The 13219-nt window shown below is 46.6% G+C and overlaps 1 protein-coding gene across 1 annotated transcript in view; it reads right to left on the bottom strand.

The window, feature by feature from the left end:
- Positions 1-1187: 1187 nt before the first annotated feature.
- The window catches only part of ret (ret proto-oncogene receptor tyrosine kinase), a 32174-nt gene continuing 20142 nt past the window's right edge, over positions 1188-13219 (bottom strand). Inside the window, exons 13-19 of the mRNA XM_067972330.1 lie at positions 12402-12613; positions 11393-11515; positions 10006-10076; positions 9412-9549; positions 7988-8087; positions 4526-4613; positions 1188-1375 (exon numbers count right to left, since the gene is read on the bottom strand). Of these exons, the coding sequence (XP_067828431.1) occupies positions 1218-1375; positions 4526-4613; positions 7988-8087; positions 9412-9549; positions 10006-10076; positions 11393-11515; positions 12402-12613 (890 nt within the window). The 3' untranslated portion in view covers positions 1188-1217. The remainder of the gene's footprint in view (positions 1376-4525; positions 4614-7987; positions 8088-9411; positions 9550-10005; positions 10077-11392; positions 11516-12401; positions 12614-13219) is intronic.

Raw genomic sequence — 13219 nt, 5'->3', positions numbered from 1 at the left:
ATCCAACTCGATTTGTTTCACTGCCCTTCACCTCCGAATTTACACGATTCATTCACCATTTCAGGTGAGCAGAACTAAATTTGCACGGAAAATGTGTATCTTGGCACATTGGACCAGCTGCTATGTACAAGCATCAAGGAGAGCCCAGGGGGATGACAAAGCGGGGAGTGAGTCAAGGCCAATCAGCCATCAGGCCTACTCCATCCAGGGTCAAGGTCTGATCATTCCATCATTGTTTGCCCCTCCCCAGCTACGCTGCCACCTGATTCCGGACTTTTACAACAGCCAGAAGGAATCAACAGGTTTATCTGCCACATACATCCCCCTTGTTCTTGAGATCTGGACAAAACTGGCAAGGCCTGGTTGTGGTGAGAAGGTGATGGCGGGCCTTCCTCCCTGAACCGCTGCAGTCCTTGTGCTGATGGCGTTCCCGCAATGGTGTTATTCAGGGAATTTTGGGATGCAGGCCCAGCGATGAGAACAAAGGGCAGGAAATGTCTAAGTCAGGACAGTGTGGGACTCGGAGGGAAACTTGGATCTGATCCACAGACAGAGGCAGTTAACACTGCTCAAGAGTTACAGGGCCAGAGACATTGAAACCAACTCTGCACAAATGTAGGTAATAATTAGTTATCGTGAGGTAGCTGCAAATATTTTTGGTTTATTAAAAAGCGCAAGAATGAATTATTCTAAAAATCTAATTGGTTCAGCTTCAGAAATTAAGGTTGGCACAAAGATCACTGTAACCTTTAAAGCTGTGTAAACTATCTCACTGTGTCTCTTTCTTACATATTTTTTCACCCACCCTGGTTCCAACACTTGTTTGTTCCGGTTGCTAGGCAACTAGGCAGCCATTGAACCTCTGACTGCCTCTCATTTCCCTTCCTTTCCTCACTTAAAAGAAAATAACCTGGAACATTCAAGGAAATCCAGGCAGTTACCCAGCTTCGCACCAGCACCAAGGTGAAGGAACGACCTCTTATGAAGTAAAAGGTCACCGGGCCCGGTTTCAGAGCTCAGTCACTCTGTGCCCATTCCCTCAGGCGGGTTCTCACACTTTATCCGGATTTCACAGTCTACGCTTCATCCCGTTTACCTGGTTTAACCCTGTGCGGTGTTGTGAGGAGGGAGGGGAGCGCGTGTGTGTGCGTGTTGGGGGGGGGGAAAAGGGTACGAGTGAGTGTGTGGACTTTTTGTTGGCTTTTCTCGGGATTTTTTTAACTATCACAGCGCTCCATAAATTTTGCTGCTGTCGGTGACACCATCCAGTTTGCATAAACACTATCATTTGCATATCTTGTAAAGACTGAGTTAGTTCCATCGAATCTTGTGATGGGGACAGGGTTGTCTTCAGGCCAGCTGGGATACGAGATGCCTAAAAACGAAAACAGATAATTTTTTCTGCACAAGGGGGAACCACAACAAAAAAAAAGAGAAAGATTCAGATGTTGACAATTACTCTCACCAAACACACCACATCTGATTCAGCGCACGGATCAACACAAGCCCCCTTGTTAAGGGGTAGAAACTTAAAATAATAATAATAATAAAAAATAATAAATTAAAGGAAAAAAATTACCTAAAATTAACTGCTGCAGTGCCGATGTTTTTGCCTCTGCTTACACGGCTAGTGTGTGTTTAAAATGGGATGGGAATTTATATTTTTTCACAAGCACCTTGGGGGTGCAGGGCCCAGACCCAAATGATGATTTAGCCATCTCACCTTCTCCCTTTTGGGGGGCACACATGGACTGACATCTGACAGAAAGAAGGACAGTAGAAAGACGGGGGAGAGGGCCGTGTCGGGCCGTGCTCGGTTACGCTGCGGTAGAAGGACGGGGGAGAGGGCCGTGTCGGGCCGTGCTCGGTTACGCTGCGGTAGAAGGACGGGGGAGAGGGCCGTGTCGGGCCGTGCTCGGTTACGCTGCGGTAGAAGGACGGGGGAGAGGGCCGTGTCGGGCCGTGCTCGGTTACGCTGCGGTAGAAGGACGGGGGAGAGGGCCGTGTCGGGCCGTGCTCGGTTACGCTGCGGTAGAAAGACGGGGGAGAGGGCCGTGTCGGGCCGTGCTCGGTTACGCTGCGGTAGAAAGACGGGGGAGAGGGCCGTGTCGGGCCGTGTCGGGCCGTGCTCGGTTACGCTGCGGTAGAAAGACGGGGGAGAGGGCCGTGTCGGGCCGTGCTCGGTTACGCTGCGGTAGAAGGACGGGGAGAGGGCCGTGTCGGGCCGTGCTCGGTTACGCTGCGGTAGAAGGACGGGGGAGAGGGCCGTGTCGGGCCGTGCTCGGTTACGCTGCGGTAGAAAGACGGGGGGAGAGGGCCGTGTCGGGCCGTGCTCGGTTACGCTACAGTAGCCACAGAACTGCTTTTCCAGAAGCTGGTGATTTCCCCGGGTAATCGATATCAGCTCCATCCCATCCCCCCACCCCCCCAACTTCGCTGTGGGAATATTACCGGCGAAACGCTGCGTCTGTTGGGATGAAGCTCCCGTATCTGCTGGCCAAACTGAGCTGCTCATCCGTTTAATGTAGCGGAGAGGGGACATTATATGAACACAATAAAATATCAGACACTAATATCTGCACTGTGTAATTTCAATGGTTCTAACTCTCCAACTTTACTTTAACACATGTACCATAACTCCACCCTCATAACACTGGACCCTCATAAGGACAGGGCCTATGGAGCTGGATATTTTGTTTGTTAAGAGTGAGACTCAGGTTATGTTGAAATGTAACACAAAAAATCAGTTGCTAACGTCCAGCTTTATAATGAAGAAAGAGTTAACTGAGAGCCTTATACTGAGGGTGAGCGTGTAACAGGGAGAATGTTATAACTGAGAGCCTTATACTCAGGGTGAGTGTGTAACAGAGAGAGTGTTATAACTGAGAGCCTTATACTGAGAGTGAGTGTGTAACAGAGAGTGTTATAACTGAGAGCCTTATACTCAGAGTGAGTGTGTAACAGAGAGAGTGTTATAATTGAGAGCCTTATACTCAGGGTGAGTGTGTAACAGAGAGAGTGTTATAACTGAGAGCCTTAGAATAAAGCTGGGGTCTAACAGGGAGTTATCACTGATCTGAGATCGGCAGCTGTGGAGTGTGAAGTACAGCCAATAAGAACAGTTATATTTCAGGCTTAAATCGAGCTTACCCTCCAGGAGGGGGCTCTGCATGTCTATTCTTACACACATGTGTGGCTATTTAAGGTGCATGAGTGGGAATGTCCACTTTCTTATGACATTTAAAAGACTCTGCAGTAAGTTCATAAACTGCCCGGAGAATTTGAAACCCAGGTTTACATGACACTGGAGTTATACTGCACCGTGTGAGGTGTCCTGCCCAAAAGGGTCTCCCATTCCCTGCTTTTAGTGCACTCAGAACTCTGATTGGTACCTGCCCTCAGAGTTATACTGCTACTTCCTCGTTGGTGCGTACCGTAACCATTGACCATCAATGGAAAAGAGGCAGGTGACAGATTTATATTGAAGTTGGTGTATCACACAGGCAGTGTTGTAACTGAGAGTCTTATAATGGGAGTGGCGCGCATGGGATATGACACAGCGATACTGCACGAGTGAAAGAACAGTCTAGAACTGCACTGTCACCTAGTGAAATATTTGATTTGTTTTATGGGCCTTCTTAGGCTGAAACACTTGTCAGAGCTGACAATTCCACACATGTATAATACTAGATTCACTCTCCCTGCGATGGAACAGGACCATGGGGGATTGAGGATTGACCCACAAACCCAGCAAATAAACAGAAAGCAATGAAATAAATCAAAGGGTTCAAATGGTTTAGCGAGAAAATAATGGATGCCGGGGAGTGATGACAAGAGGATATCATGGAAAAAAAAAACTCAGCTGGATCATAACCATCACCCAAACCCCCTACATAATTCCTTAGGTACCTGTTGTTCTATATACTGGTGATGTGTGTGTGTGTGTGTGAGCGTGTGTGTGCATGTGTGAGCGTGTGTGTGCATGTGCACGTGTGTGTATGCGTGTGTGTCCTTGTCACAAAAGTATGTTGTTATTGTGGGCTTATTGAGAAGTCTGCAACAAATTGCCAAGAAATTCTACTGAACCATACATTATATGGAGAGATATGAAACGAGAGCTAGTTAAGGATGCTTAAAAGGCGCCTGATGTTCTTCAGTAACCAACAGAGAAAATGCACAGGTAACTAATTACACCATGTAAATATAGCCCATGCTCTCCATGGCTGTGATATGTAAGTTTCCTCAGTAGGGGAAAGGGGAGAGGGAGAGGGAGCAGGAGAGGGCTCCGCAATGCATGCACCGTGTCTGAATTCAATGAATCCAGAGCATTCGAAGGAATATTTGTTGGTTTGGGTCAGTCCTCTGTTGCCGAATCTTGGAGGCGCTCTGTGTAAACGGGGCTACCGGGTGCAGCAGCGTTTCTGAAAATGAGTTTAGAATCTAGTAAATGCATGTGAAATTCTACCGTAGAGTTTGTTTTCAATCCATGTGGAGGGGAGGGACCGAGGGAGGGGAGCATTATTACAGTCTACCAATGGCGTCTCTTCTTCAGCCAGTCTGTCGTCGTAGAGCAGGGAGTCTGATGGCGTGGAGGCAGCAAGATCCAGGTAGTCCTAGAGACAAAACCAGAAATGTACACTCAACTTTTCCCATTGATTCAAAAATTGAACTAAACACATACGGGAGGGAGGGAGCGAGAGAGACTGAGAGAGAAAGAAAGATAGAGAGAGGTGTGATTTAAAAATTGAACAAAGCACATACGGGAGGGAGGGAGGGAGCGAGAGAGACTGAGAGAGAAAGAAAGATAGATAGAGAGAGGTGTGATTTAAAAATTGAACAAAGCACATATGGGAGGGAGGGAGGGAGCGAGAGAGACTGAGAGATAAAGAAAGATAGATAGAGAGAGGCGGAGAGAAAGAAAGAGAGACAGAACGATGGAGAGAGGAGAGAGAGCAAAGGAGAGAGACAGAGATAGAAAGAAAGATAAACAGAATGATGGAGAGAGAGAGGAGAGAGAGCAAAGGAGGGAGACATAGATGGAGAGAAAGTTGGCCAGAATGATGGAGAGAGAGAGAGAGGAGAGAGAGCAAAAGATATGAGAGGAATGGAATATTTTATTGGGAAAACCAGCTCCATGGTGCAGGGCTTTTTATAAAAATGTGACTGTGGTGTATATGTCAGTTCTAATTCATAGTGACTTCAGCCTCAAGGATTCATTGCCACTTTAACTGCTACATTGGCCTGAATACTCTTTCCCCAGCCTGATTATAATAAGTAATCTGATGCGACAGCTCCCCGGTAATTAACCATGATATAAACATGATTATCACACAAGCTAAAATACTCAGGAAGTCATTATTTGGTCATTGCCTGTTAAGGACAATATTGTACTCAGTAAGCCCTTCATTCCTTTATTGGACGTGAGTCTATCATTAACTAGAACAATATGTGCAAAGAAATAATCAGTTGCTTTTTATACCGGAACACACAGTTTAGTTGAACATTTTATGTAATAATTCATGTGGTTAGCTCATTGAATGTCATTGGCCATTGGCTTGGCATCAGAATGCATCGATGGAGTGAATAGAATTGAGTTTTTCATGTGCCAGGGACAATGGATATCCTGGAAAGTGACAATGTTTTATTTTTCAATAAAACATAAAAGATGCAGAGAAGTTTTTTCCTCTGGTGGTGGAATCCAGAAGCAGGGCTCATTATCTTAAAATTAGAGCTAGGCCATTCAGGAGTGAAATCAGGAAGCACTTTTTCACACAATGGGTAGCGAAAGCCTGGAACTCTCCTCCCTACCACCACCACAGAAGGCTGTGGATGCTGGGGGTCAGTTGAGATTTTAAAGACTGAGATCGATAGATTTTTGTTAGGTAAGGGTGTCAATGGATATCGAAAAAAGGCGAGTAAATGGAGTTGAGGTACAGATCAGCCATGATCTAATAGAATAGCGGAACAGGCTTGAGGGTCTGAATAGCCCACTGCTATTCCTATGTACTGATGAGCTGGGAGTAAAATTTATGATTTATTGCTCTCGGTGCAGAGCTTCATACAACAGGAGTACAAATCGGGAATTTGGGAGGTATGGACACTACAATTAGCCTCAACTCCCCAGGTCAGGGAGGGGAAAGTTGTTCACAATTGATGCTCCTGGTCACTAACTCCTGACATCTGCTGGAAGCACTGGCATGTGGACATTGGTTGAGGACGAGATTGGGCTCAGGATCAGCTATGATAGCCTCTCATGGTTCACTAACTCAACGTCAAGCCTCACGAGTGTTGAATGGATACTTGGGCAAGGTACCCGGGAGAACCCATGGAGCTGGACCCTGGCAAGGAGGCACTGCCTCCAGGAGTGGGATGGGGAGAAAATGAGCAAAAGCCTTTTATCGTAAAACTTATTACCGACAGACACTTTGCTAATCCCTCTTCAGCACGGGGTCCACAACTGGTGGTTTCAGGTCCTGTGAGATTCCAGGACGCTGTTCACCACTCTCACAGTGAGAAGATTCGTAAAGAATAACCAGCTCTTTCTGGCTTTGATTTTGGATTTAGTTTACTGATCCCATTCTCAGGAGCATCTTCTAAAAGACAATTTGTCAAAGAGTTTTTTTTATCTTGAAAGGCAGAAATTCCTTGTCTCAATTTGGACAAGTGTATTGCCCAATATCCAAACTTAGTGTATATAGATGGCTTTAGTAAAACCAGAGTACATTGAACACGATTAACTTCATGTCTGGATAAGCCACACTCCACGCCCATGGTAAAATGGAAGCTGACAGTATTTCTTCCTTTGCCTTTAAAGAACAGACAGTGATTATCTCAGATCAGATTTGAACTGGACCTCTTTTGTTATAATTATCCAAAATAGGGTTGGCATTGTACACTTCTAAGCAGCTTACCAAGATAGGATCTTCTACTAAATCTATCTTTATGGTTTCCTAGTTTCATCTCAAATTGCTCATTCCTTTGACTTTCTTTCCTTTTCCTTACTATTTTCCCAGGACTCTGACCTCTCCCCCATTCCTTTCCTTCTTCACATCAATGACCACCTCCACTTGTTATCCCATCCCAACAACGCTTGCCGACAATTTCACTTTTCGTTCAGCAAATTCCTTCACATTGTTCTCAATGCACATGATCTCCAGCCCTCTCAATGGCTGAATCACTACATCTTGATCTCCTCCATGCCCTTTGATGGGACAATGAAAATCTTGTTTCTTTTATTTCTTCAAAGACACAACCTTTTTTTGTCTTTCACGTGTACAATCAACGGCTTCCACCTCTCACCTTTGATGGCTCCAACCTTAATCATTCTTCACCTATTGATACTTTTGGCCTCATTATCGTCTCTGGCCTCAATTGGAATGCCCACATACCTTTCATATCTGAAGCTCCATCCAAAAAGCTCGGTTTCCCCTTTCATGCCAAACAGTTTTTTCCCCCTCAATAGCTCTTAACTCTCATGGGTCTTGAACCCTGCACTCATATCTTCTAACAGGTATCCTACCCCTTTGATAGGATGCAAGAGGCAATCCCTGTCTCACCTCTAACCTCCAACTTCTCTCTCAACCTTTCTTGTATCTCTATTTTATTGACTACTACAATGGCCAGTGCTCCTCTGAAATGTCCTCCTACTTGTAATACATTCCAAATACTCTAACCTATAAGTTCTTCCTCCTCTCTCAATCCTCACTGTCGAGATGAAAATTCATCGCACAATCGCCTACTCCAACTCATTCCTCCCTAGTACCTGTATGTTGTGGAACTCCTCACACTCCCAATCTTCCCTTCCTTCTACAACCTTAAACCCAAGTCTGGTGTCACCTAATTACTACACCCTGATTTATCTCATCTCTTCTCAGCCTTGCTGGTGTCCTTCACTCAGGGACTTCACCCTTCCCCTATGTTTCTCAATTAAACAAAAAGGACACTACATTTGAAGGAGTCAAGTATGCCAATAAATTATTGTACTTACTCGACTCTTCACCATCATTTTCTCCAGTTCTTTGCTGATTTCTGCAAATGCAGGCCGTTTGTCTGGCTCTTGTTTCCAACATCGCAGCATCAAGTTGTACCTGAGGGAGAGTTACAGCATATTTACTACACTGAATATACCTGAGGGAGAGTTACAGCATATTTACAACACTGAATATACCTGAGGGAGAGTTACAGCATATTTACAACAGTGAATATACCTGAGGGAGAGTTACAGCATATTTACAACACTGAATATACCTGAGGGAGAGTTACAGCATATTTACAACAGTGAATATACCTGAGGGAGAGTTACAGCATATTTACAACACTGAATATACCTGAGGGAGAGTTACAGCATATTTACAACACTGAATATACCTGAGGGAGAGTTACAGCATATTTACAACAGTGAATATACCTGAGGGAGAGTTACAGCATATTTACAACACTGAATATACCTGAGGGAGAGTTACAGCATATTTACAACAGTGAATATACCTGAGGGAGAGTTACAGCATATTTACAACACTGAATATACCTGAGGGAGAGTTACAGCATATTTACAACAGTGAATATACCTGAGGGAGAGTTACAGCATATTTGCAACACTGAATATACCTGAGGGAGAGTTACAGCATATTTACAACACTGACTGTACCTGAGGAAAGGAGAGAATTACAGTGTATTTACAACAGTTAAAAGCCGGCACTCACCTCCCCTCCCGGTGCTCACCTCCCCGTCCGGTGCTCACCTCCCCGTCCGGTGCTCACCTCCCCGTCCGGTGCTCACCTCCCCGTCCGGTGCTCACCTCCCCGTCCGGTGCTCACCTCCCCTCCCGGTGCTCACCTCTCCTCCCGGTGCTCACCTCCCCTCCCGGTGCTCACCTCCCCTCCCGGTGCTCACCTCCCCTCCCGGTGCTCACCTCTCCTCCCGGTGCTCACCTCCCCTCCCGGTGCTCACCTCCCCTCCCGGTGCTCACCTCCCCTCCCGGTGCTCACCTCCCCTCCCGGTGCTCACCTCCCCGTCCGGTGCTCACCTCTCCTCCCGGTGCTCACCTCCCCTCCCGGTGCTCACCTCCCCTCCCGGTGCTCACCTCCCCTCCCGGTGCTCACCTCCCCGTCCGGTGCTCACCTCCCCGTCCGGTGCTCACCTCCCCGTCCGGTGCTCACCTCCCCGTCCGGTGCTCACCTCCCCGTCCGGTGCTCACCTCCCCGTCCGGTGCTCACCTCTCCTCCCGGTGCTCACCTCTCCTCCCGGTGCTCACCTCTCCTCCCGGTGCTCACCTCTCCTCCCGGTGCTCACCTCCCTGTCCCGTGCTCACCTCCCTACCCAAACTCCCGCTATGTTGTGTGAAGCTCTGCAGCAGAAACGCTGGTTTGGAAATTCTACCCATTGGTTTCATGGTTTTAAAGTTCGTCGTACATTTCCTCACTGCAGTTTTCTGGTCTTTCCATCCGATATCCTGTCTTTAGGAGATTGAAGAGGCGTTCAGGAGCAATTCCAGGGTATGGATTTCCACCCAGCGTCACTATTTCCCAAAGGAGAATGCCAAATGACCACCTGAAAGTGCAAGGAAAGAAAGTTGTTTTAGTGCAGCTAATACCAGCAATGACCCTTCAAGAACATTCTGATAAAGATGGCCCAGTGGCTCAATTGGTTGAGGCAGGGACTAGCTGAGCATATGCAATCCAGAAAGGTTCTGGGTTCAATCCCTTGTCTGTGCTGAATTAGCCGGAATACTTTGGTACAAGTGGACATGGAGACAGTGATAAGATTCAAGGGAATTGGGTAACAATTTGAAAACAAAGAACATAAAAGAATGCAGGAAATGGGATTAGAGTACACAGCCCTGATAATCCTCTAATTTGTCCCAAGTTTTGGCCCACCTATAATGGAACTGTGTCCAATCTGTCATTTCCACCTGCCGATTATTGCCCTAAAAATCGAGCATAAATGGCGGATAATCTAGGCTTACAATGCTAACCGTACACAAGTGGGTGGACAAGCAACACTTACACATCACTTTGAGAGGTGTAGATATGATCAAACAAAGACTCGATCGCCATCCACTTGACAGGAATTCGACCCTAGAGTGAAAGAAAGTAAAAGAAAAAAATGATTGATCGGAAATATGGACTGAGACCCACCCATCCTTCCAATGGAGAGGGTACAATTTGCACCGTGCAGGAACTCCTCCCATTTATAATCACAGGTAAAGCTACTAAGAAGCGAAAACCTCTCCCTACCTCATTCACATCAGTTCTGACAAAGGGTCCCTACCCGGAATGTTGACCTACCTTTCATCGGGAAAGAGTGGAAAAATGGGATGAAAGAAGCCAGCTCCGTCTAATGGATAGGGGGAGCACGGGTGGGCCTGAGGGTCTTATCCTGCCTGCCTTTTCATTAAGTGCTGTACTCTGTCCAATGCTCTAGGCTATAACTGATGAAACTCACCCATCTGAAGTAGATGGGTTCCAGGAACTGAGCTTGGCCTTCAATCCAGTGTCTTTCTGGTTCGAAGGCAAAGACCCTGTACTACTGGATGATGATGAAACGTTTCACATATAAATGGATTTATTTTTAAACAACTTGTATCTATATAGCACCGTTAACATGGACAAATAGCCTAAGACACTTTACAGAGGAATAAAGGAAGAGGCACTGAGTCATTGTGGGAGAGTTAGGAGAGGTGAGCAAAGGCTTAGTCGCAGAAATAGATTTTAAGGAGGCTTTTAAGGACAAAGAGTAAGGTAGAGAGGTGGACAGCCTTAGGGAAGAAGTTCCAAAGAGTAGGACCGAGATGGCTGAAGGCTCCACCATTGGTGGTGGAGGTGGTGGATGGCGTCAGATATATGGAAGGTCAGTGTTAGAGGCCAGTAAGGCATGGGAGGGGACAGAAGGCTGGTAGTGCAGTGGTTGTAATACTGGACAAGCAACCCAGAGGTTGTGAGTTCATATCCACTGGTTATGAAATTGAATTCAATACTTCTGGCAATTTGCAGGCTGGCACTAGAAAAATGACCATGAAAGCTGCCGGACTATTGTAAAAACCCAACTGGTGCACCATGCCAACCCCTACCTGGTCTGGCCTACGTGTGACTCCAGTCCCACATTACATGGGCGACTCATAATGCCCTCTGAAGTGACCTAGCAAACCACTGAGCTGCCCAAAAAAACACTATAAAGCAGTAGTGACAGTGTCCCATCATCACCTTCCCATTAAAAGGCCTTCTCATGGCTCGATGCAAGGGGCAATAAACACAGCGTTGCCCACATCTCAAGAACTAATCAACAAAAAGGTGAAGCTGTGGGGGTTGATAGGAAGGATTATTTTACATGCGACGCCCTGAGGGGCAGGGAGCCAATGTAGGTTGGTCAGGTGACCAAAGAACGTACATAATACCTTGCTTCTTTTTACGTAAGAGTCCTCCTCATACACATCCCTGGAGAGCCCAAAATCGGAGATCTTCATCTTACGTCCCTCAGCAACCAGAACGTTCCGTGCTGCCAGGTCACGATGGACAAGCTAAGAAGAAAATAAAATTACAAAGGTAAATGGATATTACATATTGAACCATCAGGTCACAAGATCTCAAAGTTCTAGCTTCTTGGTCTAACTAAAACCGCAGACAATGAAGTCTTTACCATGTAATGGAAGTTCTTTGATAAGATTGTTGGGTGGAAGTATAGAATGGTGTTACTTAACCATTTATAACTCAGGTCATAGTAGTCATAGTATCCTATTAGGTACAGCACAGGAGGAGGAGGCCATTTGGCCCATCGTGCCTGTGCCGGCTCTGAGAAAGAGCTATCCAATTAGTCCCATTCTCCTCCTGCTCTTTCCCCCCTTACGATGCTAACTGTACACAAGTGGGTGGGCAGCAACACTTACACATCACTCACTGGTTATGCTGGTCAGATTGACAAGTGGCATGCAACTCACAGCTATATGAACAATGGTCCAATTGATTTTACTAGCAAGAGGTTTATTTTGTATCTTCGCACTCTTCCCTTGGAGAATAGTGTGACATATTGGAAGGATTTGCAGACTGATTAGTGGTGAATGCTCCTTCCATGGCAGTAACCATCTTTGTACCAGCCGATAGGATGATTAGCTTTAAGGGCTCCCACAACCCATACGATGAGGAGGAGCACCCACATCCACCAGACAAGAGTATCCTGCTGGATGTCAATCCGGAATTCAGAGCCGGAGTTCCGGTCTCCACTCGCTGGGATTGTTTGGAGTGGAGATTGGACCCTGCACCTTCTGAAGGGTCACTCGGACTAGTGGGGAGTGGTTCACAGGTAAGGGTCAGCTATAAATGCACTGTTCATCTCCTCGAAAAGTCATGTGAGTTCTGGTCACCCAACATCTTCATCAACAAATGTGTACAAAACAAATTAAAGATCACCTTCATTTCAGCCAGGTACTGCATTCCACGGGAGATCTGCCAGGCAAAGGATATCAAATCTCCCATTGTCAGGGCTCGTTCATCCGGATTATCCAAGTAACTCGAATTTCGATTGCCTTCACCCAAGTAACTGGGGCCGACTTTGCGACTTTCCCTCAGGAAACTTCTCAGAGATCCATATTTGGCATATTCCACAATAAGATACAGAGGACCTGCCAAAGAAAGGTGCAGAGTTTTCCCACAGAGTCTCCCCTTATTTTGTGCCATACGTCACAATGTAGCATTTAGCCAACAACATCATTCTGTTCTAGATCATGAAAAATATGATGAACCTGGGATTGGATTTAATCCCACCAGGCCCCAGCACTGCCTCCAGTCTCCACAAAACACAGCACAGGAATTAATCCCACCAGGTCCCAGCACTGCCTCCAGTATCCACAAAACACAGCACAGGAATTAATCCCAGAAGGTCCCAGCACTGCCTCCAGTCTCCACAAAACACAGCACAGGAATTAATCCCACCAGGTCCCAGCACTGCCTCCAGTATCCACAAAACACAGCACAGGAATTAATCCCACCAGGTCCCAGCACTGCCTCCAGTATCCACAAAACACAGCACAGGAATTAATCCCACCAGGTCCCAGCACTGCCTCCAGTATCCACAAAGCACGGCACAGGAATTAATCCCACCAGGCCCCAGCACTGCCTCCAGTATCCACAAAGCACGGCACTGGATTTAATCCCACCAGGCCCCAGCACTGCCTCCAGTATCCACAAAACACAGCACAGGAATTAATCCCACCAGGCCCCAGCACTGC

The sequence above is a fragment of the Heptranchias perlo genome, chromosome 36, assembly GCF_035084215.1.
Source record: "Heptranchias perlo isolate sHepPer1 chromosome 36, sHepPer1.hap1, whole genome shotgun sequence".
NCBI lineage: Eukaryota > Metazoa > Chordata > Chondrichthyes > Hexanchiformes > Hexanchidae > Heptranchias > Heptranchias perlo.
Note: the sequence above shows the minus strand (reverse complement) of the source record. Positions and strands in the feature narration are given on the sequence as shown.